Here is a 22,157-nt window from a genome sequence, read left to right as displayed (position 1 = left end):
AACTTTGTGAATTCTAGCTTCCATAGACTTTGTCCCGCATCCCGCGTGAGAGTGCACACTCTGCACCCGAGTCCCCTGGGCCTCCTAGTAGTAATCTAACGATTCCCTAGTCCAGTCCTAGCGATTCCAAAGCCTATTAGAACTGTTACTTACCTGCTAGTAATTCGCATTCCACTTTTAGCGTATATGGTTTTTCGTGCCCCTCGGGCACTTGTGTAACGTGCTAACTTAAAAGTATTTTCGTAAGAGTTTTGTTGTGTGCTTAGCTCCCTGTCTCATAAAGAGCCAGGGTAGTCTTGTTATAAATAAATACACTGTTTATTTTCATAACAACTTGTGTGGTGTCCTTTCACTGGGTGTTCAAGGGGTAATGTGATGGTGAAACAGCTGGCTTAACACGCCCTCTAGAGTCTTAGCCTTAGACTGCTCGTATCCATGCTACTAGGATAGCTGGTCTATAAGGTTGACTTACAACCAATCATCAATAAGGGTTGTTTGGACTGATATATAGTGATCACTAGAACAGTGAGCACTGCACATCAGGCCAACTTCTCACAGACTGTGAGAGCTCCACCAGTTGTGTGCATGCCTGATGGAGTGATGATACCAAGGCTATATGTATGGGAGGAACTGATTACTTTAAAGTGACAGAAATAGTTTCCTCATTGTGCACTGTAATGGTATCCGCAATGTGTTCAGCATGCGTTACTATAACATAGATTGATCAACGTTAAAGAACGTGTATGGCCATGAGTGGTGTACGAGTGAAGTTTGTTTTTGCGTTTTCTATGGTTTCTGTTTGCGAATAATAGTAGGGTTTGCATGGTGGATAGTTGGCGATTCGCACGTTGATAATTCTGCCACATTTGTGCGGTGTAGGGGTTCTGTCGTTTAGCCATTTCCAAAACCAAACAGATGTTGCCTTGTTTTCCTCCTTCTTTTGCTTCAGACACCATGGAATTCCTGCTGTGAACGAAACAGTTGTCAAGAAACACTTCCTGTGGCCTCGTTGAAGGACAACATTAACTTAGTTCTTTGCTACCAGTCACCTATCTGACTGTAGAGTCTATCAACCTAACACTGCTGTCTGGGATGCAGCAGACCAAACATGAGTCCTGCCACCCCTAATGAACAGTGTTTTGATAGCAACAGTTGAGTATCTGGAATGTGAGAGTAACAAAATCAGGATTTTTCTTGAAAGGCCAACACCACTGAAAAGAGTGCCAGGCTTTCGCCCAGTCACTTACAAACTAGGCAAGGCGGACCTTGACTACCTCTGAGCTCTACCAACCTACTAAAGGCACTGACCTACTGATGACTGTACTGGTTATACTTTTTGTGGTTTTAGTTCCAATTGTTAATGTATTTATTGGGAGTACCTTGCTGTGGAGGCAACAGCGTGCTATAACAGCCAGCCTACTGACGTGCCACATTCTTGGTTACAAAGGTCTTGCCCAGATAGGTACATAGGTCAGGAGAACATGGATGGTCTGAAAGAATGGAGATGAGGGGCAGGGCCATGTCAGCCAGTAGGCTGCAAGAGGAGGATAAAGAGAGGTCTTTAGTTCTTTATTAAAGCTCTGTTCAGAAGGATAGAGTCTAGTATGCCAGGGAAGCTCATTTGAGGATTTTGGGGCAATCTTGAGATGAGTAACCATACAAGGTTCTATGCACCTTCCTTTTGGGACTTCAGGATCTTGGAGTTGCAAGGACTGAATATAGGTAGTGGGGACGCAGAGATATGTGGCGTTTATCTGCGACAAAGTTTGTTTTTTGGATACAGGCAGTTTGTGGGAACAAGTGTGTTTATTTCCAAGATGGAGTGATCTTGTTAAATTTGATTCTGTCAGTAATGCTTAGGTGAACAGCAGCATGCAGGATGTCTTTCTGCATGGACATTGATTCATCAAAATGCCAGAGGGAGCAGGAGTGACATCATGCCTTATCTAGCCCCAGTGATAACACAGGATTGATCCCTTGCCCGACTCATCTTCTCAAAACAATCTACACTACCCATATCACTATAATTGTCTGATAATATCTGCACTGGCTGGGACTGTGGGACAGTGAAATCATCAACCCCTGTAGCCGCCTTATAAATGAGGTCACTAACCATTACTCCCAGTGGGTTTCAAAAGCCGGTGGGGTGAAAATGCTTGATCCCAATAATAAAAAAACATCAATTTGATGAAATAATGACAAAACAGTCACATATTATTAGCACAAGTCATTCAAAACAACCGTTCATGGTCTGGTACTACAAGGAAGTTCTTTCTTATATCTATTTGGGAAGTGAATCACATTGACTATTTGGGCTTTCTGAGCCTTTGGTTTGCTTGGGTTGATTGGCCTGAGCATCATAGGAGACTGAGTACATTAAGTCCAAAGTTATATCAGAGACACCAACATAATCTCACCTTCCCAGCAACAGGGATGCATCTAAATGCTGGGTTCCTCAGCATCAAACACAAGGGTCCACATTATTGTCATAAGATCCTCAATCCAAAACTCTCTCTAGTGATGTCAAGAGCTTACATCCTGAATGACCAGCAGAGGAAGCCGCAGGAACCACTCTTCGGTTCGGGTTGGAAACTTGTGCCCTTTTGGACCCATGTAAAATAAGGGCATCATTCTATTGCTAGGAGTTCCCATATGTCCCCAGAGCAGTGTTGATCAGAGACTGGTGTGAGCTCCTGAACACACCGATCCAGGACAGAAGCAGCAGGAAACAGTGACTGGTGAACACCCATCGCTCTCCGCAGCCACCACTGTCAAGCGATAGGCAAAACCTACGACAGCTATAAGAAGTTGTCATCCTCCACGCCATCCTCGTCTTCCTCATCATGCGCCAGAGCCTTAATGTCATGGGTAATGTTATTGATCATCCGGTTGAAGCACTCGCTCTCGGAGTGCAGAGACCAGCTGTCGTAGCTCTGCACAGCAGAGGCCGATGTGCTGCTCATGCTTCGCTTGATCCTTCCGAAGCTGTCGGTCAGTATTCCGCCTTCACGGATCCCGATGCTCTCCAGGAAGCTCTCAAAGTAGCCGATGTCCTGATCCGGGATGAAAGGCCTCAACCCTGCAACAGTGGAAATAGACAGATGTGAGGTCACATTATAGGGTATTTGGTACAAACAGGGCTTAGCACACATCCCACACTTCCTACCTGCAACACCTCTTCCACTTGGTTGGACACTAGAGGCTACTAAAAGCCCAACAGATTGCAAGCCCAAAGGACCACGCAAGAAATGTCTGACTTCTGGGATTAGTAGACTGGAGGTCTGAAGTGAGACATTGGTAAAGTCTGTACTATACCTCAATAGAAGATAACCTGCAGGAGTGGCCCATGCAGGTAAGAGCGGTGGGGGGGGTGGGCCGGGTTGGGGGGAGTCGACAGATGACCACGAGGGAAAATTAAATAAATAAGTCTTTTTCCCTCGTCTGTCAAAATCCCCCCTGCCCCACCGCTCTTACCTGCACGGGCCGCTGCTGATAACCTGACAATGCCATATTCCCCTTTCTGCTGAGAGACTCTGATGTTGAGGGTATATTTCACACTGAAGCAAGGAAAGGGATAGCCTAACAGTTTCCTCATATCACTTACCATGCCGTCAAAATAAATATGAATATTTCATTTTACGTACAACACTTATGTCCATAGTGCAACCAAAGGCAGGGCAAAACTTTTGAGATGCAAGCAAGTAATAAACATCCAAGTAGAAATGCTTAGAAGTTACCTAGGAGAAGGAACTTTCTCTTGTCCCCATAGAGTCGCAAAAGGTCTGTGCAATAATCGCGAACTGCCATGCCCGTCCGGTACTCATGGAGCAGCACCGCAAACTGCTGGATCTCCTGCGAGGAGAGTTTATTTCTCAGCTGCAGGAAGAGTGCACAGTTAACAAGAGGAAAGAAAAAATCGTTAGTCACCAAATACAAGCTAACAGAGGGGACACAATGGAATCCCCTCAAAACACCTGACAAAGTGACCATCATTCATATATTGTATGTTTAACAACAACACTTTGATCCATGCATAAGATACTGTCACTAAACAATGCAAAGAAAACAGATCCATGCATAAGATACCGTCAATAAACAATGCAAAGAAAACAGATCCATGTATAAGATACTGCCACTAAACAACGCATAAACAATGCAAAGAAAATAAACCCTATCCTACAGTGGCGGCTGCTACGGAGTGGGCTAGGGGGCAGGGGAGGATACAAAAAAAACTCCTACCTGATTAAAGCTGCAGCTTCTCCTCCATCTTCTTCTCTTCCTGGCTCCCAACAGCACACAGGCTCCCCTAAGCCAATCACAAAGCTGCTGCCACTAGCATGACAGCAGCATTGTGATTGGCCTGAGCGGCCTGTTTGGTCACTCAGACAGTGTCTGGGAGCCTTGGGACTGTTCTCCACATGGCTGTGAAACATGGCTAGGTGGAGAAATGCTAAGTGCGCATGATTTTTAGGCCTGCCCAAGATGGCCGGCCAAACTGTCTACGGCCGAACGACCTGTTGTGCACATTTACGGTGCACAAAACACTCTTCCACCCTGTGACACCAGCCCCGCTCCGCCCTAACATAGCCCCGTAGCTGGTACAAAAATTATAATGATAATAACGTTATTATCATTTTATTTTTCCTTTTTCCACTGTTCCGAGAGCAGCGGGGCGACACTCCTCCGCCTTAGCGCAGGAACCACTGCTGCCTGTCTAGCCAAATGTGTATGAGCCATCCAACACTGGCTTTTCACAGAAAGAACCACAAACAGAACATCTCAGATATTAATGCAAAAAGGAAGCTTATTATATCTGTACCACATGCCACACCTCAAACCCTGGTGTTCTCTGATTTTATACAGCAAATACTGTGCACCAAAAGCATGAGCAGTTAATGATATGCTTGCCAATCAAGTCTGGGTTCTTCAAGAAAACACAAATATACCATGCAATAAAACCTAACACGACACCATGACCCTAGCACACAACAATGACCAGCCTTCAACAAAGAATTCTCGTGTCCACTCCAGCCACGGCTCGTGCAGGGCGTTACACCGGGCGGTGACGTCAAGCAGAGGTGGGGCCTCCTCTACCTGACGTCACCGCCTGGTGTAACGCCCTGCACGAGCCGTGGCTGGTCCACTCCCTAAACCTTATCATGCTACGATCCATCCATAAAAGCCAAAAATAAGACAACACACCCACAAATAATTGCTGAGCTGCAACCTGGGGCATCCTTGACACTGTGTCTAGCCACATCAGGATACTCTCATGCTCTCACTGTGTCATGTCACACCAAACTACAATCCAGTCACATAACACTGCTAAGCCATACTGTGGTCTGTCCAATAAAGTAACCCAACTCACATAATTCATGTACAAATATAAACTACACTGTTATACGGGTTTAAACTTTTGGGAGTGATTTAGAGCTTGGTGCAAGGGTCACAAAGGTGGGGGATATCCTGTCTGCTTTATTACCAAGGCATTATATCCGATGGCACTTTTAGGACGGTGGACTGCCACCCCTCCATTTTTGTAAGGGAGTAACCTGTCTGCCAAACAATAAATCAGGGCCTCTTTTTAATGACACCCTGATAAATTATTCTGGAATTCCCGAACATATCAAAAACATTCATAATAATAATTGTGAGAATACCCTGTTTTAATGCTGCTGTTTTGCTATTTGTATGTCCTGTAAGCAATTGGTGTTTCCTCAAACCAATTAATAGTACTTAATTTTTCAACTATGCTAGAGTTGTATGAATAAATCTTCTATAGATAGATCTTCTGAACACGGCAATTCCTCAACAAAAGCCTGTCCAGACACTCCAGATCAAGCTTTGAAACGGGGAACATCCTTTACAACGCAACTTTTACAACGAAGTACCTTTACGACGCAACCATTACAACACAACTTTTACAACGTCTCGCGCTGGGGGGCGCTCTAGGGTAGGGAATAGTTTCCAACACCTTCCCTACTATCCATGGGGACTGGAGTTAGAATAGTAAATTAAACTATTCACTAACCAGCGCCCCCCAACGCAAGTCGTTATAACGACTTGCGTTGTAAAACTTGCTTCGTAAAGGCATGCGTTGTAATAGCATGCGTTGTAACGTCATACATCCTTTGAAACTATTCCGGGCACATTGAGATCCGAATGTGGAATCTTGGTCAGCCCGACTAGGATTCATCCATGCAAACCTGTCTAACCACAGCATGAGTTATCACAAAAGCATTGACTGGTAATGCAATGACCCATTCCTGGAAGCATGCTGCCTATGAAGGCATCAACCACAACAGGACCTAGCCATGAAACACTGTCCAGCAATGACTTGACGCAGCCAGGAAGCACTGCCGAACCAAACTATTTTCCTATCACGAGACACTGCTCAGCCATGCCGTGGTCAATCCACAAGAAAACCTTGTACAGAAAACGACACAGTTGCACATGCATAAAACTTACTTTAACCACTCAATGATCCCAAATAATTTGATCCATTCCTGGAACTTTATTAAAGAGATCCCGAACCACTGATTTGATTTCATTTTTAGGTCTCGCCTGTCGATGCGCATGCACATCGAGCTTGCGAGACTATTGGGGCTTAACCACTCTTTAACTAACTTGCAAGGAATCGTGGCGATTCCTTGCAGTGCCCGTGACTTTTAAGCTCAATGCGCATGCTCATTGAGCTTAAAAGCGCGTGCACATCAGTTCCCTCAGCCGCACTCCAGTCCCCTGCTGCTTTCACACCCTCTCCCCGCTCCGCCCCCTCCCCTGCCCGCCGTGTCGCATTTCTCCTCCCCCCTCCCCTTATCTGCCTTTCCCTCCGTCTTGTTTTTTTTTTTACCCGCTCCGCCCCCTCCCCTGCCCGCCGTGTCGCATTTCTTTTCTCCTCTTTGCTCCTCCAGCAGTTCTCTGTCACCTTTCCTTCTCTCCTCCCTTGTCCACCTTTTCATTGTTTTTGCCCACCTCTCCTCCAGTTGAACTCTGTCACTAGCTCCTTTCAGCCCCTTCTCATTCCAGTGTTTTCGGGTCCCATCTCATGCTTGGGGTTAAGCTCCCTTTGCCTGCAAATGCACAGGAAAACGGACAGACACGCACCAGGAAACACCACACAGACGCAGTACAAGCATTGATTAATCACTCGCACACATCACGTTTTACTCCTTTGCTTGTGTTCTCGTTGTTTACATCAGAAAGAAACAGACCTTAAAACGATTGAATAATTGACAGAATCCTCAAATATTGTTAATTTCATTGAAGTCTAGTGAAAACGCTGCTCGAAGATGATATGTTGCTAAAATTACCGTAACAAAATCAATCCACTCACTTTAATATTCTTAATGTAATTGTATGTGCTAGCACCAGAAGGTATGGAGTGAAATTACTTAACTTGTGAGTAAACATATTTGTTCACACCCTCTCCCCGCTCCGCCCCCTCCCCTGCCCGCCGTGTCGCATTTCTCCTCCCCCCTCCCCTTATCTGCCTTTCCCCCGTCTTGTTTTTTTTTTTACCCGCTCCGCCCCCTCCCCTGCCCGCCGTGTCGCATTTCTTTTCTCCTCTTTGCTCCTCCAGCAGTTCTCTGTCACCTTTCCTTCTCTCCTCCCTTGTCCACCTTTTCATTGTTTTTGCCCACCTCTCCTCCAGTTGAACTCTGTCACTAGCTCCTTTCAGCCCCTTCTCATTCCAGTGTTTTCGGGTCCCATCTCATGCTTGTTATAAAGGGGCTGCCAAAATGCGGACACTCCTCAACCCTCTGCTTCACATGAGACTCTGCGGCTCTCCTGGGACAATAAACCACTCCAGAACAAACATACGCGGCCATCTATCTCAATTAAAGGCCACATAGCTTCTCTAACCTCTAGGAAAATCTAGCCCTGCTATTTAATTTTGGTGCGGGATTACTGTGTAAAGAAGGTTTGCATAACGTCTCATCTGACTAACTAGTGCTTTAGTTTAGCATTGTATGTGTTTTCATAGGCTTGTGTGTATGTCCTTTAATGCATGTGCATGCTTGTCTTTTTCTGTTCAGTTCCCGTGTCAGTGTGTGCTTACCTGGATTTCCGTTTGTCTAATTTATGTGGCCTTTGTCAACGAGGCAATCCGCTACTCTGTCCAACGTTTATGAAGACGAGACACTCAACCACGCAATGCCACTCACACACACAACGCCACTCACACACACAACGCCACTCACACATGCAACGCCACTCACCCACGCAACGCCACTCAACCACGCAACGCCACTCACCCACGCAACGCCACTCACCCACGCAACGCCACTCAGCCACGCAACGCCACTCAGCCACGCAACGCCACTCACACACGCAACGCCACTCACACACGCAACGCCACTCACACACGCAACGCCACTCAACAACGCAACGCCACTCACACAGGCAACGCCACTCATCCACGCAACACCACTCACACATGCAACGCCACTCAACAACGCAACGCCACTCAACCACGCAACGCCACTCACACATGCAATGCCACTCACACACGCAACACCACTGAAACAACAGCGCCACTCAAACAACAGCGCCACTCACACACGCAACGCCACTCACACACGCAACGCCACTCACACACGCAACGCCACTCACACACGCAACGCCACTCACACAAACAACGCCACTCACACAAACAACGCCACTCACACAAACAACGCCACTCATCCACGCAACGCCACTCATCCACGCAACGCCACTCATCCACGCAACGCCACTCATCCATTTGCAAAACGAAAAATGTTAAACTCTTCTATTGCGAGACCTATTGCATTTTCAATGCTTGTTCATTTAATCTTTTGTTACACAGGTCATTTATTAGACCCAGGTATTCAATAACTCAGCTCAAAACACTACCCAGGTACATCATTTTCCAATTATAAAGCCCAGGAACCCATGTCCAGCCGCATGATGAGCCTTCTATCTCCATGTACTAGGTGAGTAAAAAGGAAATTGGAAAAAACATTTGCAGTGATAGGGTCAATGCCGCATGACAATAGAGAAACCATACAGCCCCCCACAAGTCAAAGGATTTCACTCTTGAAGACACAAGTGTGTAAATATTTAGCGAGGGGTGACACTAGTTAATTAAATGGATACCTAGTAATACCTATTAATTAGGTTATATAATCCTACCACAGAATTAGTTTAACATGGCTGAGACAAATACTGACATCACCCGAAAGAGTTAAACCTTCACAATCTAAAAGAGTTGACAATCAGACTTACTCCAAATGAAGGCAAGAACTCTGCCACTCATTTGTATTTCAAACTTTACTGGGTAAGAGATTCAGTGGATATATGTTTTCATATTTGGTCATCCTTATTGAAGTCTTCAAACAGTAAAACATTACCTCTTGCCCAGTTCTCTCATTTGTCTAAAACAGTCCCGTAAATTGCCCCTAAAGGAGATCTGAGAAATTTGGTATTGAAAGTCTTGGTTTTTGCATGTGGTGAAATTTCAGTTTTTGTAACTTTCAGTATTTCTCTGCACTTGGACCAGGAAAGTTGGGTTAAGAACTTCTGCAGCACTTTGCGTAAATGCCCATTGGCCTTCCTCTCCGGCAAACCAAACTTCTGTAGATTTACATATCTCCCCTAGATCTATTTTCAGAACCTCTTTTAGTTCCTCACTTATCTTGGGGTGACTTCCCCTGCTCGTTTTTGCTTATTTCCATTCTGAAGTTTGAACCTGCGGTCTTTATCCGTCAACCATCACCTTACATGGCAATTAAGTGGGTCATGTAAGTAGGAAGATCCGTGTTTTGTAGGTCCTAGCAATACCTGATCTGCCCTAACATTTGAATTATCTGGTCCATCAAGTCTAAGGATGCTTTAGTATTGTTGGCCTTTTTTCTGCTGCTGTAAAGCTAGCGTCGTTAGTGAGGTTATTTCTCAGGGTGGATGAGTGATGGTATGTGTGGCCAACACAGGGGCAACAGCCTGCTTGAATGTTTATTAGTGTTTGATTAAAAGGTAAGGATCAGGCATTTGAAGTCTAAAACTGTGATTGATGTAACCAGATTTTACTTTAGTAACCAATGGGCTGTAACCAGTGCTTAATTTGAACTGGTGGTTTCTGGTGCTCGGCAACAGCACTTAATTGTCAACACCAGCACTTATGACAGTCTGCCACATGGTGGCGCTGTTCTTCTAATTTAGAGATGAGCCCAACAACAGTAGTTTATTTATTCAATTTACATTAAAAAATGACTAATAACTGCTGCCCAAGCCATTCTTATAACTCTGGAGGGCCTGGAATAGTCTGAATTATCATGCTTGTAGGAGTGTGTTGGTTAGTAGTTGTGTTAAGACCCTCACGGGTGAGTAGCGCGCTCTATAAATGTATTGATTGATTGATTGCTACTGGCATTGACAGCAATGGCAGGGCAGTGCATAGTGCAGTGTCCTCCTGGCTTTCTGCCGGCTCCAGCCGAAGTCCTGAACCCAGAACTTGAGAAACCTACAGGGAGAGTGATCAGACTTTTCAAGTGCACACTGGAAGAACTGGTTATCGATAAAACGGGTTTTAAGCGGCCTTCAGACTATTATGACGTTTCAGAGTACGGGTTAAAATCAGACGATTAAATCTGAGGATTTAAAAAACATAGGGGCATATTACCTAGAAGTGCGTTAGAAAACGCACAACGCACATTCCCATATCGCCAGCTATCGCCGGATTCCATCGCTGTGATAGCGCGCAATTATCTATGAGACAAAATGAAATCCGGCGATATGGCACATTAGCGCATGAAAACAAACGTTGTTTTCACGCGCAAATGTGCTCCTTGATAATATGGGGGGTGGATTCAGCTTTATGATCCACACCCCCATGTTATCAATGCCCTAACACCTGGTCAGAGCAGGCGTTGAGAGACCTGCGATAAACGAGTTTATCGCAGGTCTCCCTCTCCCAACGCCTGCCTTGGTAATAGGGTGTTCCCACCTCCGACCACATTTCACATGTGGTTGGACGTGGGAACGCCCACTTTGCATGTCAATAGTGATGTTTGTCGCCGGCATGCAAAGTGGGCTTGTGCCAGGCGTTGAAATGCCCTTGTGGATAGGGCTCTAGAAGTATCGCCGCTTTCTCGGCACAAATCGCCGAAAAAGCGGCGATACTTCCCCTTGCTAATATGCCCCATACATTTTTATAACCCGCCCAGAGCAACGCAAGAGCAAAGAAAAGAGAACTTAAAAAAGCCACAAGATTAGGCGTTAACAAATCTGTGACGCTGGCGCCCCCTACCGTCGTCATGTAGTCTTGCAGCTGCTCCAGCTCGACGTTGCCGTGGTCGCTTTCGCTGCAAGCCGTGGCGGAGCTGTGGTAGGACTCACGGCAGGAGGGTGAAGAATTTCCACTGTAGTAAGCTTCGAATGCGTCGTGGGAACCATTACTAAGAAAAGAGGCGCGCGGGTCACAACCAGAGTACACATTTCACCTACGTCAGCGGCTCAGCGCGTTAACTAGAGGATGGAAGAGTGGTCCTGAGAGCAATGGGGGTGAGTGAGTGTGGGCGCAGGGTCAAGGGACTGGGGGAAAAACACAGCATTCTGTAACTATAGTGTTGGGCTTTTGCTTCCTGGTAACTGGATACAAACTAACGCACACACCCTAAACGAAAAACTGAATCCACGTTAAACTGATCAGTGGGACACGCACTCTTACACACAGTATAAAATAAACTGCCACGAAATGTGCAATGCGATTTAGGTTTAATTAAGATACAAAAAGTGCTTTCAAAATAGAGATTTTAGTAACGCACAGATTGTAGCTGCTGCAAACATTTTCTATAACTCTCCGTTAAAAGCACGCACTCCAGAGCTGAGCGGGTAGCCAACAAATCTTTCTCATTATGAAGCTTCAATTGACTCTATCAATTAAAGCTAATTCTGGCTTCCAAACAGCAGCTACATTTGCAGATTACCCAAGTGCACACATTTACATTTCTTTCAGGTAGCAGGCATCCTGGCAAGAAGACCTGTTTCTACTTTCCCTGTCAGTCTGTCACTTGGCTCCGCAGCACAGAAGAGCAGGGGACTTGTGCTAAGAGTGAACAGTGACTAAAGGAAGCACGGACATGAGAACACACAGTGACGTGCTAAGAGTGAACAGTGACTATGGGAAGCACAGACCTGAGAACACACAGGGGCTTGTGCTGAGTGCAACAGTGACTATGGGAAGCATGGACCTGAGAACACACAGGGGCTTGTGCTGAGAGTGATGAGTGACTAGGGGAAGCATGGACCTGAGAACACACAGGGGCTTGTGCTGAGAGTGATGAGTGACTAGGGGAAGCACAGACCTGAGAACACACAGTGACGTGCTAAGAGTGAACAGTGACTATGGGAAGCACAGACCTGAGAACACACAGTGGCTTGTGCTGAGTGCAACAGTGACTATGGGAAGCACAGACCTGAGAACACACAGGGGCTTGTGCTGAGTGCAACAGTGACTATGGGAAGCACGGACCTGAGAACACACAGGGGCTTGTGCTGAGTGCAACAGTGACTATGGGAAGCACGGACCTGAGAACACACAGGGGCTTGTGCTAAGAGTAAACAGTGACTAAAGGAAGCACGGACATGAGAACACACAGTGACGTGCTAAGAGTAACAGTGACTATGGGAAGCACAGACCTGAGAACACACAGGGGCTTGTGCTGAGTGCAACAGTGACTATGGGAAGCACAGACCTGAGAACACACAGGGGCTTGTGCTGAGAGTGAACAGTGACTGTGGGAAGCATGGACTTGAGAACACACAGGGACTTGTGCTGAGTGCAACAGTGACTATGGGAAGCACGGACCTGAGAACACACAGGGGCTTGTGCTGAGAGTGATGAGTGACTAGGGGAAGCACGGACCTGAGAACACACAGGGGCTTGTGCTAAGAGTGAACAGTGACTATGGGAAGCACGGACCTGAGAACACACGGGGGCTTGTGCTAAGAGTGAACAGTGACTATGAGAAGCACGGACCTGAGAAGACACAGTGACTTGTGCTGAGAGTGATGAATGACTACATCCCCCCAGTCCCACTATGTAGATGGAGAGGCGAAAAGGATACCAATTACTCCTATAACCCTAACTACCAGGGCCCATGTTTCACCGAGAAAAGATAGAGTAGAAAACCAATCTAGGTCTCATAAGCAGAGGAACATAAGGGGTACCATGGAGGGTAGGGGGCTAGCTGGAGTGTCCCAGAAAAGAGATCCTAGGGTGGCGGCAGGGGCACCCACAAAAAGCATCCCTATATGTTCTAACCAAGGGGCACAAAATTCTAGTTCAGGCCCCAGTAGGGGTGAAGCCCTCACGAAAGGGAACTTTGTTACAAAGAAAATATTTATGACCAATGTACCAAAGTTAGTAAGGAGGGCTGACTCCAACAGAGAAGGGGTAGACACTCTGACGAACAAGGCCATTCATTGGCTGCGTCATGTCAGAGGATGTAGATCAGTGATAAGGGATGATATAATAAAAGTAAGGAGACTGACCCATCCCGGAGAAACCCAAGATGTAAATGAATTACCTTTGACTACGGAGGATTTAGCAGAGAATTTATTCCAGCTAGAACTCAGATATTCCCCGCCTAGTCGATCAGGAATCCAATTGAGGAAGCTGTCCCCTCTCCCATTTTGGAATGCCTTACATATACCCTTGGGTGTAAACGGACACAGGCCCAGTAGCTCTGGGTTGGATGCAACAGATTGACTGCCATCCAACGGGTTAGGGGTGGCGACCCTGGGTATCCAGCAACCTCGAGATAGCGAGCCCATCTCAAATTGTAGTGGGTGGCAGGGGATAGATAGTGCGGATCACACAGGGGTGAATTCAAATCCAGTCATTGATACTGTGCCCAGTGTTCCGGTGGGGATGGTGGCTAATGAATTAATCATGGTCCAAAATATGGGATGTGAGCAACAAAGGGTAAATAGCACAAGCACACTATCCCTAGCTACCACTGGATCTTTGAGGGACATGGGTGGGATAGTATCTTGGAACCTGGCAGGACTGGGCCCTAGACTACAATCCCCAGAATGGGTTTCTTTTGTAAATAGTTTTGACATCTGTCTTTTTCAAGAGACCTGGGCCTGTGAGCCCCAGTTTCTTCAGGGATTCTTGAATTTTTTCGTGCCGGCACTCAAGGGACCCAAGGGTCGGCCAAAAGGGGGGTTAACCATTTGGCTACGCCAAGCACTTTTCGATAGAGTGGTAGAACTTCCAACTAATAATAGGGACATACAGTTGATTAGGCTAACATTGGGCTCTCTAGGCATCTTGGATATTTATAATCTGTACAATAGAGGGTCTGGTGGAGAGAAATCCCAGGTTCTGGTAGCCCTTGACCAACTGATTGGTTCCCAGCTATGTGAGAACAATATAATAATTGCTGGCGATCTAAACATGACCTTTGAGCCCCTCATAGTAGGCGACTGGTATTCGGGGGAAGAAGAGGACTCCCAGTGGGGGATCCCTAAATTGGATTTAAAACCAGGTCAGGTGGTCAGATAACATAATCCAGTTAAACGCAATATGCAATGAAAGGGGACTTAGAGCATTAAACGGAAGAACACTGAGTGATGCTCACGGAGAAAACACCTTTGATAATGGCCGCTCCAAAAGTAGAATTGATTATGTTATCTGTAACATGGCAATCTGTAATTTAATAAAAGATATGAAGGTTGTTTCCAGGCAGGAGAGTGATCATAACCCCCTATGTATTGCTCACCATTTCTGGAAAGGGGAGCTAGAGGGGTCAAATGAGGACGAGGAGCCTATAGTTGATATTGTCCCTACAAACGATATGAGAAGAGTGAGGTGGCCCCAAGTTGTAACAAACACCGTGGTTTTGGAGAATATTAGTGATGAGCTGGACATAACTACATCTGCTATGGACACCATATTGATGGCCGAAAATTTATCAGGAAAAGACTTGAGAGATATCACTAACCTGCACGATGGTTTCTTTGGAAATATAAAGGGCTACTTTTTCAAGGTAGCCGCCAAATCCAGGAAGAAAAATAAACCCCAAAAGAGTGTGGGATGGTATAATGAGGCTTGTAGAACTGCAAGAAAATCTTTGGGAACAGCAATCCAAAGAAGAGACCCTATTGCTGTCAGGGTAGCAAGACAGGACTACAAAAAATGCATTCACATAGCAAAGAAACAATGGGATGAGGAATTCTGGCAAGACCTTAAATCAGCCAGTGTTGCTAGGGACTCTAAACTCTTTTGGAGTATTGTCAAGTGGGGGAAAGGAGGTCACCCTGACCCACCTACAAACCATGTAACGCAGAGCATGTGGGTAGAGTTTTTTGGCCCCCAATACGCATGTTGTCCTGAGGACAAGGCCAGAGAACTTATGAAATATACTTTATATTCAGTTGCCCCTTTAAATTTTAATGACTCAGTAGTGGCACTTGACTCTGTCTCGAGGGGGAAAGCACCAGGACCTGATGGGGTCCCCGCGGATGTTTTTCTTCACGACAAAAAGCACTGGGGACTCTACATAACAAAGCTGGCCAATGCAGTGGCACTGGGGGCGCCAGTGCCTAAGTCTTGGCTAGGGGCTGGCATAATCCCGGTGTTTAAGAAAAGCGACAAAACACAGCCTGGGAATTACAGGCCTATTAGCCTGTTAGACACAGTCCAAAAGGTGATTGGAAAAATGACCTTAGAGAAAATATCGGCCTGGATAGAAAAGAAAAACATTTTGTCCCCCTTCCAGGCTGGATTTCGTAAACTAACTAGTACCACAGACCAGATATTCAGATGTACATTATTATACTGGAAGACGGTAGTACTAGGAAAAGGCAGCATTTATGCAGCGTTCATAGATTTACATGCTGCCTTTGACTTAGTCCCTAGATCCCAGATGTGGAAAGTCCTAAGCGAGATGGGTATGCCGTCAGAGATCTTAACACTTTTGATGAGGTTGCATCAGTCAAATCATGCAAAAATACAGTGGGGGGGTCACGGCCAAGTAACCTCTGAATTTCCGGTAGAGCGTGGGGTGCGCCAAGGCTGTGCCATGGCCCCCATGCTCTTCTCACTGTACATTAATGGGGTAGTAGAGCGTATGTTGCTGGGTAAAGTAGATGCTCCTAGTCTGGCTGGAGTGAAAACCCCAATTCTACTATTCGCAGATGACACGCTCATCATATCTAAAACCCCCAGCGGATTACAGAGAGCCCTGAAGATCTTTGAGGACTTTTGCGACAATCGGGGGTTGGAAGTCAATGTTACAAAAACAAAGCTTATGGCATTTAACCCCCACCACAGTTTTAAAGGGAACTTCTATATGGATGGTCAAAAAGTGGAAATGGTATCAGACTTTGTCTACCTAGGTATTCATGTTTCAAAAGGAGTAAAATGGGGGAAGCACATAGAAATGGTGGCACTAAAACTCCGCCAGAATACGGGAGCTATAAGCCGGGAGCACAGGAAGTCTTTGACCAAGCCTGTACAACCAGCATTGCAAGTATATGAGGCGCAAGCCCTAAGTTCGGCCCTTTATGGTGCCGAAATATGGGCTTATGATAAGTTGGCGTCACTAACGTTGGTGGGAAATAATTTTTTTCGAGATCTTGTTGGCCTCCGGAAAAGTACCCCAATGCAACCGCTGCGTTATTATCTAGGCAGGAAAGCCATCCCAGATATGGCTAGATTACGACCCATTTTATATTGGCGACGTATCTGGGTTACTCCTGAACTCACTCACTACGCTTTGGGGTTTCTGGATGTTATTAAAACTGATACATTCCACAAGATCACTTGGTTTAAAGAACTCCACAAAGTACTGGTATTAATGGGCATGCAGGGGTTGTGGGAGAACCCAGAGACAGCCCAGTTCCCATCCAAAGACATCATGAAAGAAAGGTACTGGGAAATGGTCGCCTACCGGAACTGGAATGATGTTGATCCCTCTACTATGGAAAGTCGCTTTTTGGAAATAAAAGTTTCTCCTAGTTTAGAGCTGTATTGGGACAACATCACAAAGCCGGAGGATAGGAAGCTCTACTTCCAGCTTAGAGCAGGGTCACTCCCTATAAGATCATTAACCGGTAGATGGGGTAAAGGTAATTCTGAATTATGCCTGGTGTGTAAAAGTGAAAGAGAGACCATTGCCCACCTTCTTTTCGTTTGTAGGGCCTATTCAACCCCCCGACGTGTGTGGCTAAAGGCGATGTGCAAATTGTTAGGCACAAAGGACAGCAAGGTGGCCTTAAGAATAATATGCACTAACACCTTGCCGGTGATTACAGTCGCGGTCGCCAAATACTTGGGGTGATTCATAAAAGGGGGTGGTGATGGACAGAGCATCTGAATTAAGCAGAACACTCCTACCCAGTCAAAAGATCAGGGCTTGATCCATCACCGTTTTTTAGCTCACTGCACCATCCCAGTTCAGAACCTGGCTATATGCAAATTAGTCTGTCCCTGGCCCAGTGCATCATGGGAACAGGGCAGACCAAACTACCAAGCCAATTCTTTACTGGAAAGGAAACAAGCTTCCGGGGACCGGTTTCTGGCATTGCAGCCGTCTTCGGCCCGGCTTGCTTGAATCCTGATGGTGCAGTGAGCAAGGGACTCATGTCTGAGCATACCCTTCCACTCCTATAGTGGCCAAAACGATTCATAAAAGGGGGTGGTGATGGACAGAGCATCTGAATTAAGCAGAACACTCCTACCCAGTCAAAAGATCAGGGCTTGATCCATCACCGTTTTTTAGCTCACTACACCATCCCAGTTCAGAACCTGGCTATATGCAAATTAGTCTGTCCCTGGCCCAGTGCATCATGGGAACAGGGCAGACCAAACTACCAAGCCAATTCTTTACTGGAAAGGAAACAAGCTTCTGGGGACTGGTTTCTGACATTGCAGCCGTCTTCGGCCCGGCTTGCTTGAATCCTGATGGTGCAGTGAGCAAGGGACTCATGTCTGAGCATACCCTTCCACTCCTATAGTGGCCAAAACGATTCATAAAAGGGGGTGGTGATGGACAGAGCATCTGAATTAAGCAGAACACTCCTACCCAGTCAAAAGATCAGGGCTTGATCCATCACCGTTTTTTAGCTCACTGCACCATCCCAGTTCAGAACCTGGCTATATGCAAATTAGTCTGTCCATGGCCCAGTGCATCATGGGAACAGGGCAGACCAAACTACAAAGCCAATTCTTTACTGGAAAGGAAACAAGCTTCCGGGGACCGGTTTCTGGCATTGCAGCCGTCTTGGGCCCGGCTTGCTTGAATCCTGATGGTGCAGTGAGCAAGGGACTCATGTCTGAGCATACCCTTCCACTCCTATAGTGGCCAAAATGATTCATAAAAGGGGGTGGTGAAGGACAGAGAATCTGAATTAAGCAGAACACTCCTTCCCAGTCAAAATATCAGGGCTTGATCCATCACCGTTTTTTAGCTCACTGCACCATCCCAGTTCAGAACCTGGCTATATGCAAATTAGTCTGTCCCTGGCCCAGTGCATCATGGGAACAGGGCAGACCATCTACCAAGCCAATTCTTTACTGGAAAGGAAACAAGCTTCTGGGGACCGGTTTCTGGCATTGCAGCCGTCTTCGGCCCGGCTTGCTTGAATCCTGATGGTGCAGTGAGCAAGGGACTCATGTCTGAGCATACCCTTCCACCCCTATAGTGGCCAAAACGATTCATAAAAGAGGGTGGTGATGGACAGAGCATCTGAATTAAGCAGAACACTCCTACCCAGTCAAAAGATCAGGGCTTGATCCATCACCGTTTTTTAGCTCACTGCACCATCCCAGTTCAGAACCTGGCTATATGCAAATTAGTCTGTCCCTGGCCCAGTGCATCATGGGAACAGGGCAGACCAAACTACCAAGCCAATTCTTTACTGGAAAGGAAACAAGCTTCCGGGGATCGGTTTCTGGCATTGCAGCCGTCTTCGGCCCGGCTTGCTTGAATCCTGATGGTGCAGTGAGCAAGGGACTCATGTCTGAGCATACCCTTCCACTCCTATAGTGGCCAAAACGATTCATAAAAGGGGGTGGTGATGGACAGAGCATCTGAATTAAGCAGAACACTCCTACCCAGTCAAAAGATCAGGGCTTGATCCATCACCGTTTTTTAGCTCACTGCACCATCCCAGTTCAGAACCTGGCTATATGCAAATTAATCTGTCCCTGGCCCAGTGCATCATGGGAACAGGGCAGACCAAACTACCAAGCCAATTCTTTACTGGAAAGGAAACAAGCTTCCGGGGACCGGTTTCTGGCATTGCAGCCGTCTTCGGCCCGGCTTGCTTGAATCCTGATGGTGCAGTGAGCAAGGGACTCATGTCTGAGCATACCCTTCCACTCCTATAGTGGCCAAAACGATTCATAAAAGGGGGTGGTGATGGACAGAGCATCTGAATTAAGCAGAACACTCCTACCCAGTCAAAAGATCTGGGCTTGATCCATCACCGTTTTTTAGCTCACTGCACCATCCCAGTTCAGAACCTAGCTATATGCAAATTAGTCTGTCCCTGGCCCAGTGCATCATGGGAACAGGGCAGACCAAACTACCAAGCCAATTCTTTACTGGAAAGGAAACAAGCTTCCGGGGACCGGTTTCTGGCATTGCAGCCGTCTTCGGCCCGGCTTGCTTGAATCCTGATGGTGCAGTGAGCAAGGACTCATGTCTGAGCATACCCTTCCACTCCTAGAGTGGCCAAAACGATTCATAAAAGGGGGTGGCGATGGACAGAGCATCTGAATTAAGCAGAACACTCCTACCCAGTCAAAAGATCAGGGCTTGATCCATCACCGTTTTTTAGCTCACTGCACCATCCCAGTTCAGAACCTGGCTATATGCAAATTAGTCTGTCCCTGGCCCAGTGCATCATGGGAACAGGGCAGACCAAACTACCAAGCCAATTCTTTACTGGAAAGGAAACAAGCTTCCGGGGACCGGTTTCTGGCATTGCAGCCGTCTTCGGCCCGGCTTGCTTGAATCCTGATGGTGCAGTGAGCAAGGGACTCATGTCTGAGCATACCATTCCACTCCTATAGTGGCCAAAACGATTCATAAAAGGGGGTGGTGATGGACAGAGCATCTGAATTAAGCAGAACACTCCTACCCAGTCAAAAGATCAGGGCTTGATCCATCACCGTTTTTTAGCTCACTACACCATCCCAGTTCAGAACCTGGCTATATGCAAATTAGTCTGTCCCTGGCCCAGTGCATCATGGGAACAGGGCAGACCAAACTACCAAGCCAATTCTTTACTGGAAAGGAAACAAGCTTCTGGGGACTGGTTTCTGACATTGCAGCCGTCTTCGGCCCGGCTTGCTTGAATCCTGATGGTGCAGTGAGCAAGGGACTCATGTCTGAGCATACCCTTCCACTCCTATAGTGGCCAAAACGATTCATAAAAGGGGGTGGTGATGGACAGAGCATCTGAATTAAGCAGAACACTCCTACCCAGTCAAAAGATCAGGGCTTGATCCATCACCGTTTTTTAGCTCACTGCACCATCCCAGTTCAGAACCTGGCTATATGCAAATTAGTCTGTCCATGGTCCAGTGCATCATGGGAACAGGGCAGACCAAACTACAAAGCCAATTCTTTACTGGAAAGGAAACAAGCTTCCGGGGACCGGTTTCTGGCATTGCAGCCGTCTTCGGCCCGGCTTGCTTGAATCCTGATGGTGCAGTGAGCAAGGGACTCATGTCTGAGCATACCCTTCCACTCCTATAGTGGCCAAAACGATTCATAAAAGGGGGTGGTGAAGGACAGAGCATCTGAATTAAGCAGAACACTCCTACCCAGTCAAAAGATCAGGGCTTGATCCATCACCGTTTTTTAGCTCACTGCACCATCCCAGTTCAGAACCTGGCTATATGCAAATTAGTCTGTCCCTGGCCCAGTGCATCATGGGAACAGGGCAGACCAAACTACCAAGCCAATTCTTTACTGGAAAGGAAACAAGCTTCCGGGATCGGTTTCTGGCATTGCAGCCGTCTTCGGCCCGGCTTGCTTGAATCCTGATGGTGCAGTGAGCAAGGGACTCATGTCTGAGCATACCCTTCCACTCCTATAGTGGCCAAAATGATTCATAAAAGGGGGTGGTGATGGACAGAGCATCTGAATTAAGCAGAACACTCCTACCCAGTCAAAAGATCAGGGCTTGATCCATCACCGTTTTTTAGCTCACTGCACCATCCCAGTTCAGAACCTGGCTATATGCAAATTAATCTGTCCCTGGCCCAGTGCATCATGGGAACAGGGCAGACCAAACTACCAAGCCAATTCTTTACTGGAAAGGAAACAAGCTTCCGGGGACCGGTTTCTGGCATTGCAGCCGTCTTCGGCCCGGCTTGCTTGAATCCTGATGGTGCAGTGAGCAAGGGACTCATGTCTGAGCATACCCTTCCACCCCTATAGCGGCCAAAACGATTCATAAAAGAGGGTGGTGATGGACAGAGCATCTGAATTAAGCAGAACACTCCTACCCAGTCAAAAGATCAGGGCTTGATCCATCACCGTTTTTTAGCTCACTGCACCATCCCAGTTCAGAACCTGGCTGTATGCAAATTAGTCTGTCCCTGGCCCAGTGCATCATGGGAACAGGGCAGACCAAACTACCAAGCCAATTCTTTACTGGAAAGGAAACAAGCTTCCGGGGACCGGTTTCTGGCATTGCAGCCGTCTTCGGCCCGGCTTGCTTGAATCCTGATGGTGCAGTGAGCAAGGGACTCATGTCTGAGCATACCCTTCCACTCCTATAGTGGCCAAAACGATTCATAAAAGGGGGTGGTGATGGACAGAGCATCTGAATTAAGCAGAACACTCCTACCCAGTCAAAAGATCAGGGCTTGATCCATCACCGTTTTTTAGCTCACTGCACCATCCCAGTTCAGAACCTGGCTATATGCAAATTAGTCTGTCCCTGGCCCAGTGCATCATGGGAACAGGGCAGACCAAACTACCAAGCCAATTCTTTACTGGAAAGGAAACAAGCTTCCGGGGACCGGTTTCTGGCATTGCAGCCGTCTTCGGCCCGGCTTGCTTGAATCCTGATGGTGCAGTGAGCAAGGGACTCATGTCTGAGCATACCCTTCCACTCCTATAGTGGCCAAAACGATTCATAAAAGGGGGTGGTGATGGACAGAGCAT

At 46.9% G+C, this 22,157-nt stretch overlaps 1 protein-coding gene across 1 annotated transcript in view; it reads right to left on the bottom strand.

Annotated features, from left to right (window-relative positions):
- Positions 1-2,255: 2,255 nt before the first annotated feature.
- CCM2L (CCM2 like scaffold protein) overlaps positions 2,256-22,157 on the bottom strand; it is an 89,867-nt gene continuing 69,965 nt past the window's right edge. The window contains exons 8-10 of the mRNA XM_078650446.1: positions 11,270-11,417; positions 3,738-3,876; positions 2,256-3,079 (exon numbers count right to left, since the gene is read on the bottom strand). Coding sequence (XP_078506572.1) covers positions 2,799-3,079; positions 3,738-3,876; positions 11,270-11,417 — 568 coding nt within the window. The 3' untranslated portion in view covers positions 2,256-2,798. The remainder of the gene's footprint in view (positions 3,080-3,737; positions 3,877-11,269; positions 11,418-22,157) is intronic.

Source organism: Lissotriton helveticus, chromosome 7 (assembly GCF_964261635.1).
Source record: "Lissotriton helveticus chromosome 7, aLisHel1.1, whole genome shotgun sequence".
Classification (NCBI taxonomy): Eukaryota; Metazoa; Chordata; class Amphibia; order Caudata; family Salamandridae; genus Lissotriton; species Lissotriton helveticus.
The sequence above is the reverse complement of the archived record's forward strand: the minus strand, read 5'-3'. Positions and strand labels throughout refer to the sequence as shown.